General features: G+C 41.0%; 1 protein-coding gene and 1 pseudogene across 1 annotated transcript in view; both read right to left on the bottom strand.

Moving 5' to 3' along the window:
* SLC4A5 (solute carrier family 4 member 5) overlaps window positions 1-24,293 on the bottom strand; it is a 110,737-nt gene that overhangs the window by 80,148 nt on the left and 6,296 nt on the right. The window contains exons 2-3 of the mRNA XM_017860114.1: window positions 19,084-19,161; window positions 8,729-8,920 (exon numbers count right to left, since the gene is read on the bottom strand). Of these exons, the coding sequence (XP_017715603.1) occupies window positions 8,729-8,920; window positions 19,084-19,161 (270 nt within the window). The remainder of the gene's footprint in view (window positions 1-8,728; window positions 8,921-19,083; window positions 19,162-24,293) is intronic.
* On the bottom strand, window positions 10,952-12,223 carry LOC108520673 (keratin, type I cytoskeletal 18 pseudogene; annotated as a pseudogene).

Genomic DNA, 24,293 nt, shown 5'->3' with positions numbered 1-24,293 from the left:
AAAAAAAAAATTAGCCAGGTGTGGTGGCACACGTCTGTAATCCCAGTTACTTGGGGGGCTGAGGCAGGAGAATTGCTTGAACCCAGAGTGGAGGTTGCAGTGAGCCGAGATTGTGCCACTGCACACCAGTTTGGGTGACAGAGCAAGACTTTGTCTCAAAAAAAAAAGAAAAAAAGAAGAAAAAAAAAAGAAAGCCAATTGTCTTTGTTCCTATGTTTGAAACATAGCCTGCCTCAGGAACTCCTTAGTGCAGGAGATGTTTTAGAGATAAACTTATTTTCTATCCTAACCCTTGCTCCTTCTTTAACAGAAAAGAAAGACAGCATGAAACATGTCTTTGGTCCTAAGGCTCTGGAACTTTGTGAGGTTCCAGTGTCTTAACAGAAAGCCTTTCTCTCCTTTACTTCTCATCTTGGCATAATTTTGATCTTCTGGTGACCCCAGCGTTGCTCAATACCTGGCAAATAGATGAAGGCTTGAATATTTTTCACACTCCTTCCATCAGAAGGATCTTATAAGCTTCTCAGTACCAATGAGGGCAGCCAAACCAAACAAATGCCCACTTGTAGAGGAAAAAGATTTGGGCATGGTGCTCTTAAATTGGGTTAATGTGTATAAAGTGAACCAACTATATGTTAAGTGCCTACCAGGCACCATGCACCATGTGAGGTATCTAATATCTATTTATCTATCATTTAACAACTCATAGCAATTTGGCATGAACAACCTTGCAGTTTGGCTAGGACCGACCTGGTTTCAGCACTGAAAGTCCTGCCTCCCTCATCCTGGGACATGTCTCAGTCCTGGGCAGATTGAGACAACTGGCCACCCTGCAACAATCTTTCACTCTCCAGATGAGAATACTGAGACTCCAGGGTCTACACACCCCAGCTGGGCTTGACCAACCTTGTTTCTCTTAAATCTTGGCTCCAGTTCTTATTAGCAGCCTAGAAAAGTGGAAGTGCAACCACATTTCTAAAGCTGATTCTAATCCTCTTTCTCCTAAAGGCCTCTCAAGAGGTTTTCACAGCCAGAAAACACATTTTTTTCCCCAGGGTAGAAATCCTGGCTCCTACTGACTTTCACCACAGTTTGATGATTCTATTCATCATATGAGTTCTGCTTAAGTCAAAATTGATTGGCTACTAAGTACTGACTTCCTAAATTATTAATATATTCACACTGGGGAAGGTGTGGTAAGGAGGAAGAGAGAAAATAAATAAACCAACTGCTATGGCCTATTATTTCCTACCTATCTATTCCTTTCAACATAAGGCAATTTGGGTACTTGAAAGGACATCATTATCAGCCTGGGTCCAACATGGTGACTGACCAATGACATCTTACAAAGGAAAGTAATGTAGTGAAAGGGCAAGCACAGTCTTTGGAGTCAATAGATCTGTTTTATTTCACACCTTCACTGATTAACATCTACATTATGCTACATCTCTTTGAACCTTAGTTTCCCCATATGAAGATGGGGATAATAATATCTCCCTTTTACTGGTGGTGTGAGGATTGAGAAGATGTAATTCCTGATTTCAAATTATATTACAAAGCTATAGTAATCTAAACAATATGGTACTGGCATAAAGACAGGCACATGGACCAAGGGAATATAATAGAAAGCATAGAAACAAATGCACACATACATGGTCAACTAATATCTGACAAGGGTGGTAAGGATAACCAAAGTGAAAAGATTAGTCTCTTCAATAAATGGTGTTGAAAAGACTGGATATCCACATGCAGAAGAATAAAATTGGACTCCATCTTATACTACCGACAAAAAACTAACTTGAAATGGATTAAAGGCTTAAATGTAAGACCTCAAAACATAAAAGTGCTAAAGGAAAACAGGAGAAAAGTTATTTTACACTGGTCTTGGCAGTGATTTTTTTTTTTGATATGGCACCAAAAGCATAGGTAACAAAAGCAAAATAAACTAAGGTAACAACACCATATGNATTTGGCATGAACAACCTTGCAGTTTGGCTAGGACCGACCTGGTTTCAGCACTGAAAGTCCTGCCTCCCTCATCCTGGGACATGTCTCAGTCCTGGGCAGATTGAGACAACTGGCCACCCTGCAACAATCTTTCACTCTCCAGATGAGAATACTGAGACTCCAGGGTCTACACACCCCAGCTGGGCTTGACCAACCTTGTTTCTCTTAAATCTTGGCTCCAGTTCTTATTAGCAGCCTAGAAAAGTGGAAGTGCAACCACATTTCTAAAGCTGATTCTAATCCTCTTTCTCCTAAAGGCCTCTCAAGAGGTTTTCACAGCCAGAAAACACATTTTTTTCCCCCAGGGTAGAAATCCTGGCTCCTACTGACTTTCACCACAGTTTGATGATTCTATTCATCATATGAGTTCTGCTTAAGTCAAAATTGATTGGCTACTAAGTACTGACTTCCTAAATTATTAATATATTCACACTGGGGGAAGGTGTGGTAAGGAGGAAGAGAGAAAATAAATAAACCAACTGCTATGGCCTATTATTTCCTACCTATCTATTCCTTTCAACATAAGGCAATTTGGGTACTTGAAAGGACATCATTATCAGCCTGGGTCCAACATGGTGACTGACCAATGACATCTTACAAAGGAAAGTAATGTAGTGAAAGGGCAAGCACAGTCTTTGGAGTCAATAGATCTGTTTTTATTTCACACCTTCACTGATTAACATCTACATTATGCTACATCTCTTTGAACCTTAGTTTCCCCATATGAAGATGGGGATAATAATATCTCCCTTTTACTGGTGGTGTGAGGATTGAGAAGATGTAATTCCTGATTTCAAATTATATTACAAAGCTATAGTAATCTAAACAATATGGTACTGGCATAAAGACAGGCACATGGACCAAGGGAATATAATAGAAAGCATAGAAACAAATGCACACATACATGGTCAACTAATATCTGACAAGGGTGGTAAGGATAACCAAAGTGAAAAGATTAGTCTCTTCAATAAATGGTGTTGAAAAGACTGGATATCCACATGCAGAAGAATAAAATTGGACTCCATCTTATACTACCGACAAAAAACTAACTTGAAATGGATTAAAGGCTTAAATGTAAGACCTCAAAACATAAAAGTGCTAAAGGAAAACAGGAGAAAAGTTATTTTACACTGGTCTTGGCAGTGATTTTTTTTTTTGATATGGCACCAAAAGCATAGGTAACAAAAGCAAAAATAAACTAAGGTAACAACACCATATGAAAAGGCTTCTGCATGGCAAAGGAAACAATCAACAAAATGAAAAGGCAACCCATAGAATGGGAGAAAAGATTTGCAAGCCATATATCTGATAAGGGCTTAATACACAAAATATATAAGGAACTCATACAACTCAATAGCAAAAAAACCAAATAATCCTATTTTTAAATGGGCAAAGGAAGCCAGGTACAGGGGCATGTGCCTATTGTCCCAGTGCCTCAGGAGGCTGAGGCAAGAGGATAGCTTGATCCCAGGAGTTCAAGTCCAGCCTGGACAACACAGTGAGACCCTTAAAAAAAGGCCAAGGATCTGAATAGATGTTTTTCTAAAGAAGACATATGATTTGGTTTGGCTGTGTCACCACCCAAATCTCACCTTGAATTGTAGCTCCCATAATATCCATGTGTCATGGGAGGCTCGTGCCTGTAATCCAGCACTTTGGGAGGCTGAGGCAGGCAGATCACCTGAGGTCGGGAGTTCGAGACCAGCCTGACCAACATGGAGAAACTCCATGTCTACTAAAAATACAAAAATTAGCTGGACGTGGTGGCACCCGCATGTAATCCCAGCTATTTGGGAGGCTGAGGCAGGAGAATTGCTTGAACCTGGGAGGCAGAGGTTGCAGGGAGCCGAGATTGTGCCATTGCACTCCATCCTGGGCAATAAGAGCAAAACTCCATCTCAATAAATAAATAAATAAATAAATTTCATGAGACCTGACAGTTTTATAAAGGGCAGTTCCCCTGCACATGCTCTCTTGTCTGCCACCATGTAAAACATGTCTTTGCTCCTCCTTCACCTTCTGCCATGATTGTGAACCTTCCCCAACCACGTGGAACTGTGAGTCCAGTAAGCCTCTTTTTCTTTATAAACTACTCAGTCTCGGGTATGTCTTTGTTAGCAGCATGAGAACGGACTAATATAACATAGAAATGGCCAATAGGTACATGAAAAAGTGCTTACCATCACAATTATCAGGGAAATGCAAATTAAAACCAAAACCATAGTGAGATAACACCTCATAACTGTTAGAATGGCTACAAAAAGACAAAAGGTAACTAGTATTGGCGAGGATGTGGAGAAAAGGGAACACTTGTGCACTGTTGGTGGGAATGTAAATTGGTACAGTCATTATGGAAAATAATCTGGAAGCTCCTCAAAACATAAAAAGTAGAACTAGTATATGATCCAACAATCCCATCTCTGGGTATACATCCAAAGGAAGCCAAATCAATATCTTAAAAAGATATCCACATGCCCATGTTCACTGCAGCATTATTCACAATAGCCAAAACAGAAATAACCTGCATGTCCATTGACAGAAGAAGGGATAAACAAAATGTGGCATATATAAATATATACAATGGAACATTATTCAGCTATAAAAAAGTAGGAAATTCTGTCATTTGTTTCAACATGGAAGAACCTGGAGGGCATGATGCTAAGTGAAATAAGCCAGAACTATTGCATGTTCTCATTTATATGTGGAATCTGAAAAAGCTGAACTCATAGAAACAGAGGGCAGAACAGTGTTTACCAGGGGTTGGATGTGGAAGATGGGGAGATGTTGGTCAAAGATGAAAATTTTCCAGGGATCTAATGTACTGCATGGTGACTATCATTAATAATACTGTATTGCATACTTGAAATTTGCTTAGAGAGATCTTAAGTGTTCTTACCATACACACGCACAAAGGTAACTATGAGTGGTGATGAAGGTGTTAACCAATTTGATTGTGGCAATCATATCACAATGTGATAAACATATCACAATTCACATATCACATATCACATATCACAATGTGATATGTTTATCAAATCATGTTTTATACCTTAAACATACATAATTTTGTCAATTATACCTCAATAAAGCTAGAAAAGAGAAATGTATGAATTTCCTTTTCTTTAATCCTCCCAGCTGCCTTTTCTAGCTAATTTTTACTTATCATTTAAGACTCATGACAGTTGTCACCTGCTCCAGGAAGCCCGTGCTGCCCCCTCTGCCACCACTCACCACCTGGGCCTATGTGCTCCTGTTTCTCCTCCTATAGTTTCCTGTGCAGACCTCCATCAGCATACCTCCCACCAATTTATGCTTATCTGTTTGTGGGTCTATCATCTCCAGGTGCAAGATGTCTTCTCCAAGGGGCTCTGACATGATCCAGAGGGCAACTTTGAAGCAAGGGGCTGCTTTCCATGTAGGGTATGGAGCCAGTACAAGAAGGACAAGGATGCCTGGGCTGGCCTCTTTCCTGCCCCTGACCTGCTGTGGGAATGAGGACCAGCAGTTACTTGGGCCTCAACTGGAGTGAGAGCAGGGACTTCACAGGGTTCTGTAAGTTAAATGTGGTTCAAGGAACCATCAAATTTCTTTAGGACAGTGTATCTTTTAACCAGGTACTCTGGAACTTAATAGAAAAGTACAGACACCCAAGCCCCATTCACATCTAACATGTCAGGCAGCTGGATTGTGTATTTCAAAACTGTCCTGGAGGTTAGGAACCTTGCAGCATATATTAAAGGCACCCTCATGGGTCTCTGAGAAAGGAATAAAAGTGAGCTACCTGGCCTTTGTTTCAACTTTATAGTTATGATTATTAATATTATACATTTAAAAAATGATATTGAACTATCATTCTCAGGGGGCTTTCACAGGTACCAAGCCCCTTCACATACACTGTCTTATTGGATCTTTGCCATTATTCTGTAAGGCAGGAACTGAGGGGGTCTCTGCTCAATCCTCCATCTGCATAGTGTGCCTGACCCTCAGGCCCAGACACATCTAGCCACCCTGCCTGGCCCAGGCCCCTCATACTCTGCAGGATGCCCCTGTCCTCTGAAGTGGGAGTTCCTGCTGGGCTATGCAGCCAGACCAGCTGGGCCCCCTGCCTAGGTGTCTGGATGGATTTATAGAACAGACAGGACACTCAGAGAGGAAAAACATATGTGGTCAGGTGTCCTACAGCAAAGAGAAGTGGGAGATTCAGACAATTATCCAGATGAGGCAGGTAAAACGATTCTAGCGCTGTTTCATTTTCCCTTCCACAGGGCATTGACACTATCCCTGAGATGTGGCAAGAGCAAGGTTTATATCTGTATCACACATACAGTGCCCATTTTGCTTAGAAGTGAAACACTGCAGGTTGAGACTTCCACTCCATGAAGAATGGCAGAAACCAACTCAATGCTCATGCGCTGCAGAAAAATCACTGTGGTTGGTGACCTTGTTATCAGGCTTTGTGGCTTCCTCAAACCGGAGTGTCTGGAACTGGGGTCTGGAATGTATTCTCAGGGGTAGAAATGTTTCACTTGAACTTTTAAATTTTGTTTCCATTTTGATGATAATCTTTAAAAATTCCTTTTATTAGATGGAATAGCAAAACTTGGGTTATAATTCATAATTGGAAGATATTTTTATGGAATAAAACCCTAATTAGTTAGATTATTTCTCAAATTGGAATATGTGGCTTCCTGGCGCCCTACAAATATAAAAATGCATTTTCGTGGGTCCACAGGACTTTATTTTCCCTTTAAAAGGGGTCTTCACTTTACTCCAGCTTATGAGACATGGCCTAAAATTCCCCATCCTCCCAGGCTCTCCCATTCTCCCTTTCCTACTCCACAGCCCTGTTGGGAACAAGCCAGTAACACACACACATAGTATAGGAAGAGCAGGCAGTGAAGGAAATGCATCAATATATTTGGTACAAATATGAAAAAGGGGTTGGACATGGTGGCTCATGCCTGTAATCCCAGCACTTTGGGAGGTTGAAGCAGGTAGATCACTTGAGGTCAGGAGTTCGAGACCAGCCTGGCCAACATGGTGAAACCCTGTCTCTACTAAAATACAAAATTAGCTGGGTGTGGTGGTGTGTGCCTGTAATCCCAGCTACTCATGAGGCTGAGGCACGAGAATCACTTGAACCCAGGGGGCAGAGGTTGCAGTGAGCCAAGACCGCGCCACTGAACTCCAGCCTGGGCAACAGAATGAGACTGTGTCTCAAAAAATATACATATGCCAAAAGGTTCTACATTCTTTTTTCTTTGGTTTGCAGTTAAAATCAGTGTCCACTTAACTGAACGGAAAACCACCAAAACAATGTCAAATCCACCATCTACAACTACTTCTGTGATGTTCCATGTCACCTCTTCTACAGTCTTTGAGCAGAGGGCACCAAATCTAAACTCCTTTCTTCTTCTCTGGCTCAGGAGGGACCCAGCAGACTCTACTTTCCAAGGACGACCTCAATCCTGAATACAGGAGAGGTGGTGGGGTGACAGGGGAATATCTCAGAGACCATGTCAATATGTGTGAGGCATCCAGAGCCAACATGGGGGCAAGAGGTCTTCCCAGCAGGCTTGCTTTCCTCTTGGTTCTGATGTTCCCACTCCTCAGCAGGACTCTGTGTGTGTGCGTGTGCATGTGCGCGTGCATGCGTGCATGTGCACGTGTTTTGTGTGTTTTGTGTGTGTGTGTGTGTTGTATTTTAACTACAGCCCATCTCTTACACTGGACTTCTCCAAAGGATTTACCATTTCTACAAAGGCACGTTTACTCTGAAAAAGCCACAGGCCCTGGTCGACCTAATGCCAATGAGCGGGGTTGTAGAGGGCTCTGCAGGGTTGGGGGTAGCTCCCGTGTCCTGTGAGAGCAGGTGCATCAGGTCTCCTGCCAGGATACTAAGATGCAGTCACTGCCTCTGACACTCCTTGGAAGGTAAAATAAACCAACTTTTCCATGCTCAAGACAGTGAGCTATATACAGTAGAAACCGAACTAATACTATTTATTAGGCAGGTTTGGGATATGCTGAGAGTGAAATCACGTCCCCAGAAACATCAGTAAAGTCTAGAAAATAAAACGTCATATTTGTGCTCTAAGGATTCTAGTCCCTTTTACTCCTCTTAAGATTGATAATTTTCTTTCCACAGGAAAGAGCAAAAGACTGATTTTTAATTAGCCCAGTGCTGTTTTCTGAAGGAGTAGAGGCAGTCCTGGGGTCTTTGTTGTCCCGGGAGAAAGCTTCCTAGGTGTCTTGCAAGCTACAATGCAGGGTGACTAGACAACTCTGTACCAGGCCTTTCAGCTCCAGTGAGGAGAGAGGGTGGAGCTAATGTAACAAGAACTTCAGTTTACTGAACACAATGCCTTGTACAAAACAAGCATGTCCATTATTGGTTCTTAGGGCAACGACCGTATGGTCCTTGGAATTTGGAAATGAGGGAAATAATTCTGAGAATGAAACCATGAAATCAACACAGAATGGATCAGACTGGAGGTCTCAAAGTCCCTAGAGAAAGACAGAGGGCTTCAGTCTGACCAAAAGCGTCAGTGAGCAGGAAGGCTGGCCAAAAATGGAAGCAGAGCAGAGGGGGCCTGAGAGGCTAGGCTGAGCCATGTGGAGCATTACCCACATTCTCCAGAAAATCCCCCCTGCCCTGCTGGGTCCCATCTGGGCACACCAGCAGGATGGCTCCCCAGAATGCACCACTCAAGGAACTCACGAGTCCTGCTGATAAGATCCACGCTGCTGTCCCGGCTGCTTGCCTCACTCCCCGGGCCAGTCACTTCCTGCTGTGGCTGGTCTGGCCGCAGGCCCCAGTGGACTTTTTGCAGGCCCGAAAGATGTCCCTTCTGGTCAGTTTTTCTTTGAGGGTACGTGGGTACTGGAAGCCCAATGTGGATAGAAGGGCATTCTGTGGGCACAGCACAAAAGACAGGGGAGGCAAGGTTACTGAAAATTGGCATTTTCCCATAATATCCATTAGTTATGAAGAGATTGGGCTGCAGAAGCAAAATGGAAGACACGGAATGCCAGGATGGGGTCATTGCCCTGAGGCTTGGGTTTGACAGAGCTCCAGTAATGAACCAAAACAACAGTTGCTGGAGGGAATACCCTCAGTGCTATAATTAGAATTCTGTTAGAATGAGCAGAACTCCCAATTCCCCGTTCTTGCTTGTCCGGAACAGTGATTATTGGATATGACTTATGACACGTGGTTCAGGGGAAAGTCCCTTAGTGGGTCACAGATGTAGTTCAAAATGCCAAGTGCTCTCTTTGATTGTTAGGGGAAAGTCATATGCATTTCTACTGAGAGCCATTTTTACTAACAATCAAGGACTACATAGACTACTTATCAGAAAAGTGAGTTATTGAGCGTTTCACAAAGCTGGCTTTGTAAACTAAAATTTCTAAGAACTAAAGTTACCAAGAGCCCTAATTCAGAATCCCACTAATAAGCCTGATTATTATTGAAAACCAGGGTAATGGGCAAAGCACACAGAGGCAGCTGGAATTCCCTCACCTCTCAGATAGGATATTGCTACCAGTTTAACATCAGAGTTGTCTTAAGTCAACAATTTTTAAAATAATTAATAGATTTTTAGAACAGTTTTAGATTTACAGAATTATTGAGCAGACAGTACACAGAGTTCAATGTACCTACCTCCACCCTAACCCCACCTCCACCCCTATAGTTTTCCCTATTATTAACATCTTGCATTAGTGTGGTGCATTTGTTATAATTAATGAGCCAATACCGATACATTATTATTAACTATATAGTTTACATTAAAGTTTACTCTTCTATTGTCTAGATACTTCTATGGGTTTTGACAAATGCATAAGGACAACCATCTACAATTATATATCATATAGAATAGCTTCACTACTCTAAATATCCTTTGTTTCGCCTCTTCATCCCACCCCTTCCTCTCTCCAACCCGCCCCCTCAAATTTTTTTTTGAGATGGAGTCTTGCCCTGTCGCCCAGGCTGGAATGCAATGGTGTGATCTCGGCTCACTGCAACCTCCCCCTCCCAGGTTCAAGTGATTCTCCTGCCTCAGCCTCCCAAGTAGCTGGGATTACAGGCATGCACCACCATGCCTGGCTAATTTTTTGTATCTTTAGTAGAAACAGGGTTTCGCCATGTTAGCTAGGCTGGTCTTGAACTCCTGACCTCATGATCCACCCACCTTGGCCTCCCAAAGTGCTAGGATTATAGGCATGAGCCACCATGCCTGGCTCCAACCCCCTTTTTACTTACTATCTCTACAATTTTGCCTTTTCCAAAATATCATAGAGTTGGAATTGACAGAGCAGGAGCATCACCATCTTGTTGGATAAGCACTGCCATTCTAAAGTTCACCTTGATCAAAAACCATATAAATCCAAAGGGCATCAGCCTAATGGCTAAGGTGAGCATGACCATAAACCACAAATAACATCTCCAACTAGAAACATTCCAAACCCCTCCCTGACCAGAGACATGCCAGCCCTGAGATAAGCTCCCCTCCAGCTGGAGAGATGTCAGCCCCAGGATAACTGCCTCTCCCACCAGAGACATTCCAACCCCACCATAAACTTCTCCCCCACAGAGAAACATTCCAAGCTTGTGGTAAGTTCTCTCACTCTAAAATAAACAGTCTTAGTCTGTAAGAGAGAGCGCTTCTGACCCAAATCAGCCAGAAGCCCCTCTCAGGTTTATTCTCCAAAATAAACCTGTCTTTGACTGTTGAGCCACTTTCCATGTTTCTTTCCTTTCTTTAACTCTTACAGGAATCATATATTATGAAGCCTTTTCATATTGGCTCTTTCAATTAGCAATATACATTTAAGCTTCCTCCATGTGTTTTCAAGGTTTGATAGCTCATTTCTTTTTTTTTTTTTAACCTCTGAACTTTTTATTGGCCTCTTGCTCCCCAAAGGGTACCCTGCTTCTGCTAGCTTAATGTCTCAGAACTTTGGTGTCATTGTTCTCAGACACCACTTTGCCATCCACTATCTGGTGGGTAGTGGTCTTTTGGATGATTTGCACGGAGTTGCTGCTGTCCAGGGCATCACCAAGACTGAAGTCCTCACCATCTTCCAGCAGGCAGTGGTAGGTGGTGATCTCAGCCTCCAGCTTGAGCTTGATATTCAGCAGGGCCTTGTACTCCTGGGCCTGGGGCTGTCCCTCTGCCCAGGTCTGTGCCAGCTCTGACTCCAGGTGCAGCAGGATCCCATTGAGCTGCTCCATCTGGGCCTCCACCTCCCTCAGGGTGTTCTCCAAGCTGGCCTTCAGATTTCTCATGGAGTCCAAGTCAATCTCCAAGGACTGGACTGTACATCTCAGCTTCATGAGCATCATCTCAGCAGCTCCAACCTTGGCAGACTGTATGGTGACCACTGTGCTGCTCTCCTCAATCTGCTGAGACCAGTACTTGTCTAGCTCCTCTCACCTCTTCCGAGCCAGCTCATTATATTGGGCCCATATGTCTGCCATGATCTTGGCAAAGTCCTGAGATTGGGGAGCATCTACCTCCATGGACAACCCAGAGCTGGCAATCTGGGCTTGTAGGCCTTTTACTTCCTCCTCATGGTTCTTCATGAAGAGCAGCTCCTCCTTGAGAGCCTTGATCTCTGTCTCCAGCTGCAGCCAAGTGACATTGGTGTCATCAATGACCTTGTGGAGCCCACTGATGTCACTCTCCACAGACTGGTGCATGGCAAGCTCTGTCTCATACTTGACTCTAAAGTCATCAGCAGCAAGACGGGCACTGTCGATCTGCGCAACTATGTGGGCGTTGTCCAAAGTATTTGTGAAGATCTGAGCCCTCATGTCCTCAGTGGTCTTGAAGTAATAGCTCCAGTCTCTGACCTGGGGTCCCTTCTTCAGGTGCTCCCGGATTTTGCTCTCCAGCTTCCTATTCTCAGTCTTCAGGCTCCTCACTCTGTCCAGGTAGGAGGCCAGGCAGTCATTCAGGCTTTGCATGATCTCCTTCTCATTCAGGATGCCTCCCATTCCTGCCAGACTCCCAGCCATCCCCGTGGCCAGGCCCCCAGACCCTGTATCGCCCTGGAAGTTGGTGCAGCAGGACACAGAGATCCGGGAACCAGAGCCCCCAGCACCTACATAGATGCTGGCCGCACTGCTGACCAGCCAGACGCCATAGCTTGGCGGCTGGACAGAGCCCAGGGACTGGTAGTTGGAGAAGGTGGAACAAGTGGTGAACCTCATGCTGGCCAGGGAGGAAAGTGAGAGGAAAGGACTCAGGCTTTGCCAATGACCTCATTTCTTTTTATCTCTGAACAACACTTCACTGATGAATGTACTGTAGTTTGTTCATTCATTCTCCTATTGAAGGACATCTTGGTGGCCTCCAGTTTTGGTGATAATGAATAGAGTAGCTATAAACATTCATATGTGGCTTCTATGTGAACATAATTTTCAACTTAATTGGGTAAATACCTGGGAACATGATTACTGGTTCAGATGACAAGACTATGTTCAGTTTTGTAAGAAACTGCCATACCGTCTTCCAAAGTGGTTATACTATTTGCATTCCTACCTGCAATGGAAGAGCATTTCCTATTGCTTTGCATCCTCACCAGCATTTGGTATTGTCAGTTTTTTAAAAAATAGCCATTCTAATAGGTGTTAGTGGATCTCATTGTTTTAATTTTCAATTCCCGAATGACATATGACATTTAGAATCTTTTTATATGCTTATTTGCCATCTGTATATCTTCTTTGATGAGGTGTTTGCTTATATCATTTGTCCATTTTAAAATTGGGTTGTTGGCCGGGCGCGGTGGCTCAAGCCTGTAATCCCAGCACTTTGGGAGGCTGAGACGGGCGGATCATGAGGTCAGGAGATCAAGACCATCCTGGCTAACACGGTGAAACCCTGTCTCTACTAAAATACGAAGAAAACCTAGCCGGGCGAGGTGGCGGGGCCTGTAGTCCCAGCTAACTCGGGAGGCTGAGGCAGGAGAATGGCGTAAACCTGGGAGGCGGAGTCGGCAGTGAGCTGAGATCCGGTTACTGCACTCCAGCCTGGACATGAGCAAGACTCCTTCCTTCTCAAAAAAAAAAAAAAAAAAAAAAATTGGGTTGTTTGTTTCCTTATTGTTGAGTTTTAAAAGTTCTTTTGGTATTTTCAGATGCAAGTCTTTTATCAGATATACACATTTTGCAAATATTTTCTCCTAGTCTGTGGGTTTTCTTTCCATTCTCTTAAATGTCTTTCATAGAGCAGAAGTTTTTAATTTTAAGAGTCCAGCTTATCATTTTTTTCTTTCATCAATTGTGCTTTTAGGGTTGTATCTAAAAACTCATCACCAGACCTAAGGTCACCTAGATTTTCTCATATGTTATCTTCTAGAAGTTTTATAGTTTTGCATTATATATTTAGGTTTAAGATCCACTTTAAGATCATTTTTTGAAAGGTGTAAGGACTATGTCTGATTTTTTTTTTTTTTTTGAGACAGAGTCTTACTCTGTCATCCAGACTGGAGTGTAGTGGCATGATCATGGCTTACTGCAGCTTTGACCTCCTGTGCTCAAGTAATCCTCCCACCTCAGCCTCCAGAATAGCTGAGATCACAAGCATGCATCACCACACCCAGATATTTTTAAAAAAATTTTTAGTAGTCTCAAAATCTCTACATTGCCCAGGCTGGTCTTGAACTCCTGGGCTCAAACAATCCTCTCGCCTTGGCCTCCCAAAGTGCTGGGATTACAGGCATGAGCCATTGCACCCAGCCTGGATTCTTTTTTTTTTTTTAAGCATATGAATGTCCAGTCATTCCATCACCATTTGCTAAAAATGTTATTCTTCTTCCATTAAATTGCCTTTGTGTCATTGTCAAAGATCAGCTGATTATATTTGTGTGGGTCCATTTTTGGGCTATTTATTCTGTTCCACTGATCAATTTGTCTGCTCTTTTGACAATATCACACTTGATTGTAGTAGCTTTACAGTAAGTCTTGAAGTTGAGTAGTGTCAGTCATTCAACTTTGTACTTCTTCAGTGTTATGTTGGATATTCTGGGTCTTTTGCCTTACCATATACACTTTAGAATCAATATGTCGGCATCCAAAAAAAATTACTTGCTAAGATTTTTACTGGGATTATATTGCACCTATAGATCAAGTTGGGGAGGACTGACAACAATGTTGAATTTTCCTATGCATGAACATGAAATATTTTTTCATTTTCTTAGATCTTTGATTTCCTTCATTACCTTTATAGTTTTTCTCATGTAGATCCTGTATACATTTTGTTAGATTTATGTCTAAAATTTTTGGTGCTAGTGTATCATGTCTTAAATTTCAAATTTCAATGGCTGGTACATAGAAAAGCAACTATACCCTAAGACTACAACCTGAGACCTTGTTATAGTTACTTATTAGTTACAGGAGTTGTTTGGTAAATTCTTTGGAATTTTCTGCATAGACAGTTATATCATCTGTGAACAAAGATAATTTTATTTCTTCCTTCCCAAACTATATACATTTATTTCCTTTTCTTGTCTTATTGCATTAGCTAGAATTTCCAGTATGATATTGAAAAGGGCTGGTGAAAGGGGATCTCTTTGCTTTGTTCCTGATCTCAGTAGGAAAGTTTTGAGTTCCTCATCATTAAGTATGATGTTAGCTATAGTTTTTTTGTAGCTTTTTAAAAAATCAAGTTGAGGAAATTTCCCTCTATTCCTAGTTTACTGCAAGTTTTTACTATGAATAGGTGTTGGATTTTGTCAAATGCTTTTTCTGCATCGATTGACATTATTGTGTGATTTTTCTTCTTTGGCCTATTGATACGATGAATTATCTTAATTGACTTTTGAATACTGAACCAGCCTTAAATAAATGGGATAAATCCTTTTGGGTCATGGGTATAATTATTTTTATACATTGTTGAATTTGATCTGCCAGCATTTTGTGGAGGATTTTTGCATATATATTCATAAAGGATATTGATCTGTAGTTTTTCTTTCTTGTCATGTCTTTATCTGGTTTTGTACTGGGATAATGCTGACCTCATGGGATTAGTGAGAAAGTATTCCTTCTGCTTCTATTTTCTGGAAGAGATTGTAGACAATTGATATCCTTTCTTCCTTAAATGTTTGGTAGAATTCGCTAGTGAAATCATCAAGGTCTGTTGCTTTTTTTTTTTTTTTTTTTGTAAAGTTGTTAATTATTATCTATTACCTCTCTAATAGTAATAGACCTGTTCAAATTATTTATTTCTCCTGTGTGAGTTTTAGTAGTTTGTGTCTTTCAATAAATTAGTCCATTTCACCTAAGTCATCAAATTTGTAGGCACAGAGTTGTTCATAATATTCCTTTATTATCCTTTTAATGCTCATGGAATCAATAATGATCACCTTTCATTTCTGATATCAATGTATGTCTTCTCCCTTTTTTCCTTGGTTAGCCTGGCTAGAGATTCATCAATTTTATTAATCTTTTTAAGAGATAGCCTCAGTTTCATTGATTTTTCTCTATTGTTTCCTATTTCTAATTTCACTGATTTCTGCTCTATTTGGTATTATCCCTTTTTTCTTCTTGCTTTAGGATTATTTTGCAATTCCTTCTCTTGTTTCCTAAAATGGGAGCTTAGGTTGTTGCTTTTAGATCTTTCTTCTTTTCTAATATATGAATTTAATGTTATTCATCTTCCTCTAAGCACTGCTTTTGCTGTATCCCACAAATTTTGATAAGTTAAATTTTCATTTTCATTTAGTCAAAAATATTTTCAAAATTTTCTTAAGACTTCTTCTTTGACTACTCATATATTATTTAAAAGTATATTGTTTAATCTCTAAATCTGTTGGGATTTTCCAGTAATTTTTCTGTTATTGATTTCTAGTTTAATTCCAATGTGGTATTACAGCATACTCGGCATGACTTCTGTTTCTTTAAATTTGTTCAGGTGTGTTTTATGTCCCAGAATGTGGTCTGTCTTGGTGGATATTCCACATGAGCTTGAGAAGAATGTGTATTCTGCTGTTGTTGGCCGAAGCATTATACAAATGTCAATTAAATCCAGGTGATTAATATGCTGTTCCTCTCAACTGTATCATTACTGATTTTCCGCCTGCAGGATCTGTTAATTACTGGTAGATGGGTGTTGAAGTCTACAACTATAATAGCTGATTTGTCTGTTCTTCTTCAGTTTTGTCATTTTTTTGCCTCATGTATTTTGATGCTCTGCTCTTAGGTGTATACATGTTAAGGACTAATCACGTTTTCCTGAAGAACTGACCCTTTTATCATGATGCAATGCCCTCCCTTATCCCTGTTAAAGAGATGTTCTTTGCTCTGAATTCTTCTTTGTCTGAAATTAAAATACCTATTCTTGCCTTCTTTTGATTAGTATTATCATGGTATATCTTTCTCCCTCCCTTTACTTCTAATTCATCTGTATCTATCTATCTATCTATGTGTGTGTGTGTGCATATATATATGTGTGTGTGTGTATTTGCATTTTTTTTGACATGGAGTCTTGCTCTGTGCAGCTTCCACCTGCAGGATTCAAGTGATTTCCTGCCTCAGCCTTCCGAGTAGCTGGGATTACAGGTGTGTGCCACCATGCCCGGCTAATTTATGTATTTTTAGTAGAGACAGGGTTTTACCATGTTGGCCAGGCTGGTCTCGAACTCCTAATCTCAAGTGGTCTCCCCACCTCAGCCTCGCAAAGTACTGGGATTATAGGTGTGAGCCATCGCACCTAGCCTGTGTCTTTATATTCAATGTAGGTTTCTTGTCACATAGTTGCGTCTTGTTTTTTGAGCCTTTCTAACATCCTCTGTCTTTTAATTGATATGTTTAGACGATTCATATTTAAAGTAATTATTGACCAGGTGCAGTGGCTCACGCCTGTAATCTCAGCACTTTGGGAGGCTGAGGTGAGTGGATCACCTGAGGTCAGGAGTTCAAGATCAGCTTGGCCAACATGGCGAAACCCCATCTCTACTAAAAATATAAAAAATAAACCAGCGTAGTGGTGTGAACCTGCAGTCCCAGCTACTTGGGAGGCTGAGGCACGAGAATTGCTTGAACCCGAAAGGCAGAGATTACAGTGAGCTGAGATGCACCATTGCACTCCAGCTTGAGCGACAGAGCAAGACTTCGTCTCTAAATAAATAAAGTGATTATTGATATCAGTTAATTAATATCTACTATGTTTACAACTATTTTGTGTTTGTGGCACTTGTCCTTTTTTTTTTTTTTTTTTAAGAAATAGGGTCTTGCTATGTTGCCCAGGCTGGCCTCAAACTCTTAGCCTCAAGCAATTCTCCTGCCTCTGTCTCCTGGGTAGCTAGGACTACAGGCACATGCCACTATGCCCAGCTCCTCCTGTGGTTTTAATTGAGCACTTTATATGATTCTGTTTTCTCTCATCTCTGAGTGTATCATTATACCCCTCAAAAAATTATAGTGGTTGCCCTAGACTTTGCAATATACAGTTAGAATTAATCGATGTCTACTTTCAAATAACACTATAGTGTTTCTCAACTGAACTATGGAGAAGCATGTCTAAGCCTTTTAGAGAGATGCTGAATATGCTTTAGAGAGATGTTGTATGAGTCCACTCTGGTTGGTGCATTCCTAGGTACTGGAGGTCAGGTTACTTGGATGTCAGTGTCCAAATCTGTATATAGTCCCAGCTCACCCCACTGCATGCTCTTCTGGATCCCATTCTCTCCTGGGTGTAACAGGGATGAAGAAAATGAAGTGGAGATTATTATGAAGTGTGGCCTCGCTTCCTAGGGGACGGGTGTCAGAATGACTAGTTTCCTTTCTTCCTCCTCTCATCTCCCCACATCATGGTGGAACTTCCCTTCCCTACACTGCATTGTTTAAGCAAGCTGCAATTTGAGATAAGAAGTAGACACTAGCACTTAGAGGTAAGTAGTTCCACTCTAAGGGCTTAGTATATTTGGGTCTTCCAATGACAAGTTCCTATTCTCCACCCTTGAGGCCAGGAATGGAAATGAAAAGAAGCAGGTATATCAGAAAGACCCCATCCCAAGAGGCAGCTGCCCTGGGTGCTCCCTGGCTTGTCCTTTACTTGATCTGTGGCCATCTTGCCTCTGTGGGACTCAGTGAACTCATCTGTAATGTGGGAATGAAAATCCTTTCTCTACCAAACTGGCATCTGAAAAGATAGAATGGGATCATGTATGAGAACATGATTATGCAAATTGTAAGGGGCCATACACAGGAAGAGTATACTTATTTAAAAAATCAGAGGAGATGGCTGTCAAAAAAATATTTTACTTTCTGTTCTGAATCTAAATTTTCCCTTCTTTTCTTGGCTTCTATCATAATCAAAAGAGCATGGTGATTTAGCTGGTGAACTGTAGAGAGTGGCTTGTCCTCACCCAAGTCTACATTCTCCTTCGTGGCTCTGCAGGACCTCTCCTCTCACCGTAAGTATCTTGCAGTTTGGCTCAGGACATGTGCCAAGTTCTCCTAGCAACTCTTTAGGACATTTTTCTTGCTTGACAGCTCCAAAGTGGCTCTACACATTCTGCAGCTCACAGAGCCTCTAGGTGGACAGCGAGGTTGGTATTTTCCTTCACTTGGGGCTGGGGTAATGATGGCACTAGCCACCCACCTGACTGCCTTTTCATAAGCCCTGTGGCTTCTTCTCTGTAGTGTGTAGGAGGCTTTGGGCCTCTAAAGTCAGCAATTCTGGAGCAACAGAAATACCTGCCACCCCAACATCCTCTTGCACTAGTTTTAATTGAGCTGGCAGTTTGGGAATCTATTAATATAAAATGTTGACATTTGGCATTTATTATGGTTTGCAGATCTTGTAAAATTAGGTGAGTTACATTTTGTGTTGGGGAAGCTATACTCTAATCCACACAGCCAAAGTGGCAGTTTCCTATCTCCGGCCTGACCATGCAGTCCCCTGGGGATACCATGAAGGCTGGTCCCACCAGCCTCAAGGAGACACTGTGGATGAGTCAGGAAAAGGGACCTGCTCCCTAGACTCTCCAGCTGAAAGAGTTGTTATAAAGACATCCAGAGAATTCTCAGTGCCTCCTGAGATTTGCGTAAAGTCCTCAAAGTGACCTCACCTTTCTGATCCGGAAATCTCCTCCTGTGGTTAGTGTGGTCCAGCTTTCCTACCCCAGCCTTCTCCTTCACCTTCATGACTATAAAGTAAAAGGAACACAGCCTCAAAATGTATACATTAAAAAGGGTAGGATTTCAAGGATAAATGGCCAAATCCATAGTCACAATGGGAGATTTTAATACAGATAAAAAAACTAAGACAAAAGGACATATAGCTGGGTGTGGTGGCTCACACCTGTAATCCTAGCACTTTGAGAGGCTGAGGTGGGTGGATCACCTGAGGTCAGGAGTTCGAGACCAGCCTGGCCAACATACTGAAACTCCATCTCTACTAAAAATACAAAAATTAGCCAGGTGTGGTGGCATGCGCCTATAATCCCAGTTGCTAGGGAGGCTGAGGCAAGAGAATCTCTTGAACCCGGGAGGTGGACTTTGCAATGGGCTGAGACTGTACCACTGCACACCAGCCTGGGCAACAGAGCAAGACTCTGTCTTTAAAAAAAAAAAAAAAAAAAAGGACATATAAACAAATTGAAGAATAATTTCTAACAAATAGAGAACACACTTCCTTTTCAAGTACAAATGACACCATTTACAAAGAAAGCGCATATACTAGGTCACGGAAAGCCTCAGAAAAGTAAATTTATTATGCTTCTATAGTTTATATATAATAAGCCAAATTTATATTGTGGTTTCCTATTAAAACCATCATTCAAAATTATTTTATATAAATATACTTGTATATATAATAATTTCTAATCATGGGTTTAATGGGAAACCACAATAGAAATTATTAAATATTTAAACTCAACACTTATAAATACAATATATTAAAACTTGTGGGATGCAGCATACTTAGAGGGAACAAGGAAAGAAGGCAATTACTTTAAAAGATTATTAAGATAGGCAGTCGAGCCAGGTGTGGTGGCTCACACCTGTAATCCCTCCACTTTGGGAGGCCAAGGCAGGAGGATTGCTTGAGGCCAGGAGTTCACGACCAGCCTGAGCAACATAATGAGACTTCATCTCTATAATACACATACACATATATATATCTTATTAGATATCTATTTTATAGATATATATTAGATATACATTTTATAAATATATATATGTGTGTGTATATATAAATATGCACCACGTGTGATGGTGTGCTGTAGTCCTAAGCTACTTGGGAGGCTGAGGCGGGAGGATCACATGAGCCCAGAAGTTTGAGGCTGCAGTGAGCCATATATGATTGTGCCACTGCATTACAGCCTGGGTGACAGAGTGAGACTCTGTCTCTATGAAAAAGAAAAAAAAGAAAAAAACAAAGGCATTCTATGTAAGATCAATCAGAAGAAAAGAAGAATTTTAAGTAAACAACACTAGGAATGAAAAAGGGACATAACTTAAAATATAGTTGAGAATTTAAAAATTATAATTCCATTAAAAAATTCATACCAATTAATTTTAAAACTTAAATAATAACAATAAAACTTAAACAATAACAATTACATTGCTATGTGCCAGATACTATTTTAAGTGCTTTGCGTGTATGATTTAATTGAATCTTCTCAACAATCCTATGAAATAAATAACATTATTATTCCCATTTTACAAATGAGGAAACCCAGACGCAGAGAGCTTAAATGACTACCCTCATGGAAAAACAAAACCAGACAATCTGTTTCTGGAACTATAACCCTTAGCCACAAGGCTCATAAATGGATACTTCACTACAAAAATAACAGAAGTATCAAAGTTGACTTTAAAAAAATTAGAAAACCTAAATTAACCAATAACAATTAAAATTATTGTAGGAAAGGCACCACAATCAGTCATATATTGATAATTATTGAAGTTATGCTACAAAAGATTTGAAAAAAAAAAAGAGTTGTAAACTAAAAATAAAATCCTAAGCCTCCCCATCAACTGAATGGACTCTCTCTTGGCCAAGGGGATCCCAGGCATACATTAAAAACCGAAATCCTGGCCAAGACAGGATAGGAGGTCAGACACACCTTGTTATATTCTCTCCTTTTTGCAGTGTAGACAGAACTGACCAGCATTTATGTTAAAATTGAGAATAAGACTAACAGAACAGATCCTTTGTGGCAATAAGGTACCAAACTATAAACAAGACCTAAAGCCAGGCCAGGCAAGGGTTAAGTCATGCACACCTACACTTGAAGAATAAGCTGTGTCCTAACTGCCCCAAGGTTTTTCTTTTCCTCTAGCAGTTAAACAAGTGCTGGCCTTGAGACAAGCAACATTAGAACAATTCACAGCACATCTACCAGCAGACGCTGACTAACCAACCCCCTGCTCCATAAGCCATAACTATAGCTTTGATTGGACAAAAGACTGACTTCAGTAACTTTCTCCTGATAAGATCACGGACCATGGACTGGTTCTGGTCAGTTTACAGAGGCTGTGCACTTGAACTCCAAAGATATTCTAACGTATAATGCCTAATGTAATACATTTAAATGTAATGGCTCCATCCCAAGGTGAACATGGGCATGTGTAATATGCATGTTTGTTCAATACACATGCATCAGGACCACCTTCATGAATATTCATAGATCCTCCTGTAACCTACTGAATATGCACGTTTGGCCAACCCAGTCATTACCCCTCTTCCTTCGAAGTGCCCGTCTCTGATCTAACCCTGAGGCTGTGGTTCCCAGCCTGTAACATGGCCACCTTGCAGGCTGTAACCCTTTACAAGAAATACTTCTCTCTAAATGCATAGATTATGTGATTTTTAAGTTAATAGGGTCATCATCATTTATTTTACTTTTGTTGTGTTTGAAAATTTTTCTATAATGCAAAGAAAAATAAACACCAGGAACAGATAGTTTTTTAAAATGTTTTATCTGAACCTTCAAGGATTAGATAGCCTCTACATATACAAAATGTTTCTCAAAGATAGAAATAGGACATCAGAGGCAATAGGGACATCTGAAGACCATGATGCAGAGTGGGCTGAACACAGGGGAGATGGTGGAAAATCTTCATAAGGAGTTCTGAGGTTAAATCCTCAGGTCTCTCTTCTAGGCTCTAGTCTCCTATAATGCCCCTTCTACTCAGAACATGGAGGGGCCCTGTAGGAGACTAAAGCCTAGCACAGAAGATCCCTGGATAGCTGAGGGCAAAAAGGAGTAATTTCACTGGGGAAACAAAAAGGAGTTAAGTAAATGCAGTTAGTCCCTCAGCCCTTTGCCTGTTGGACTCCTAGAACCCTAATGAAGTTTAGGCCCTCCAGGCAGGACACTGGAGAACTTTCAGATTCCAACATTTTGGGGACCTCTGGCAAAATGGCAAGGGCTACATCCAATTGCCCACTGTAAGTCTATCATTCAACAAGTCCAGCCTGGCCACTTGGCAGCTGTTTAGCAGTTCCACTTCAAAACATGAACAGCCAGCCAAGAATCACCAGAATGACAGATACCAAAACAAACAGGAAAAGAAAAAGTCCAAGGAAACAGGAGCAATGAAGGCAGCCAAAGAAACCATTAAAACTATGTAGTAGCAAATGCCACAAAAGCAAAAATAGACAAATGGTACTTAATTAAACTAAAAAGCTTCTACACAGCAAAATAAACAATGAACAAAGTAAACAGACAACCTACAGAATGAAAAAATATTACACACTGTGCATGTGACAAAGAGCTAATATCTAGAATCTGTGAGGAACTCAAACAACTCAAAAAGAAAAAACAAATAACCCCATTAAAAAGTGGGCAAAGGACATGAACAGATATTTGGCAAAAGAAGACATATAAATGGCCAACAAGCATAAAAAATGTTCAATATCACTAATCATCAGAGAAATGCAAATTAAAGCCACAATGAGATACCATCTTACACCAGCCAGAATGGCTATTATTAAAAAGTCTAGGCCTGGCAAGGTGGCTCATGCCTGTAATCCCAGCACTTTGGGAGGCTGAGGTGGGGGGATGGCCTGAGGTCAAGAGTTCAAGACCAGCCTGGCTAACATGGTGAAACCCCATCTCTACTAAAAATACAAAAATTAGCCAGGTGTGATGGTGCATACCTGTAATCCCAGATAGGAGACTGAGGCACGAAATCGCTTGAACCCAGGAGGCAGAGGTTGCAGACTGAGATTGTGCCACTGCACTCCAGCCTGGGCAACAGAGTGAGACTCTGTCTTACACACACACACACACACACACACAAAGTCTAAAAATGACACATGTTGGCCAGGCTTCAGAGAAAACATGCACTGTTGGTGGGAATGTAAATTAGTACAACCTTTATGAAAAACAGTATGGAGGATTCTCAAAGAACTAAAAATAAAACTACCGTTTGATCCAGCAATCCCACTACTGGTATATGCCCAAAGGAAAAGAATCATTATATTAAAAAAGATACCAGCACTTGAATGTTTATTGCAGCACTATTCACAATAGCAAAGATATGGGATCAACTTAAGTGTAATCAATGTAGGATTGGATAAAGAAAATGTAATATATATATAAATAAATAAATAAATAAATAAATAAATAAATATATGTATACATATAATGGAATGCTACTCAGCCATAGCAAATGAAATCATGTCTTTTGCAGCAACATGGATGAAACTGGAGGCCATCAGCCTCAGTGAAATAACTCAGAAACAGAAAGACAAATCCTGTGTATTCTCACTTATAAGTGGGAGCTAACAATTGGTACACACGGACATGTAGAGTGAAATAACAGACACTGGAGACTCCAAAAGGTAGGATGGTAGGAGGGGGTGAGGGTTGAAAAGTGACCTATTGGGTACACTGTTCACTGTTCGGGTGATGAGTACCCTAAACTCAAACTTCACCACAATGAAATACATGCATGTAAGAAACTTGCACTTTTGCTCCCTAAATATATATTTTAAAATGTTTAAGTTATTTTAAAAACTATGTAACTGGTGCTCACTTTAGTAGCACATATACTAAAAATGGGATAATAAAAGATTAGCATGACCCCGTGTAAAGATTACAAAACAAAGACAAAAACAAAGATAGTTAATATCTTCAAGGAGATTGTCATAGGTTTGTTTAATATAGTTCCTTCCTTGGCATCCAGTTTTTGGCCTGACATAAGTTGTTTGAAACCCAATTAGTTGTACTCCTTGGCCTAGTTAAAACTTCCCCTCCCCATGTGATTGTTTGTAAAATAGCGCATTCTCGCTCTCTCTCTCTCTCTCTCTCTCCCCCCCCCCCCC

The sequence above is a fragment of the Rhinopithecus bieti genome, unplaced genomic scaffold (assembly GCF_001698545.2).
Source record: "Rhinopithecus bieti isolate Rb0 unplaced genomic scaffold, ASM169854v2 scaffold_54265, whole genome shotgun sequence".
NCBI lineage: Eukaryota > Metazoa > Chordata > Mammalia > Primates > Cercopithecidae > Rhinopithecus > Rhinopithecus bieti.
Note: the sequence above shows the minus strand (reverse complement) of the source record. Positions and strands in the feature narration are given on the sequence as shown.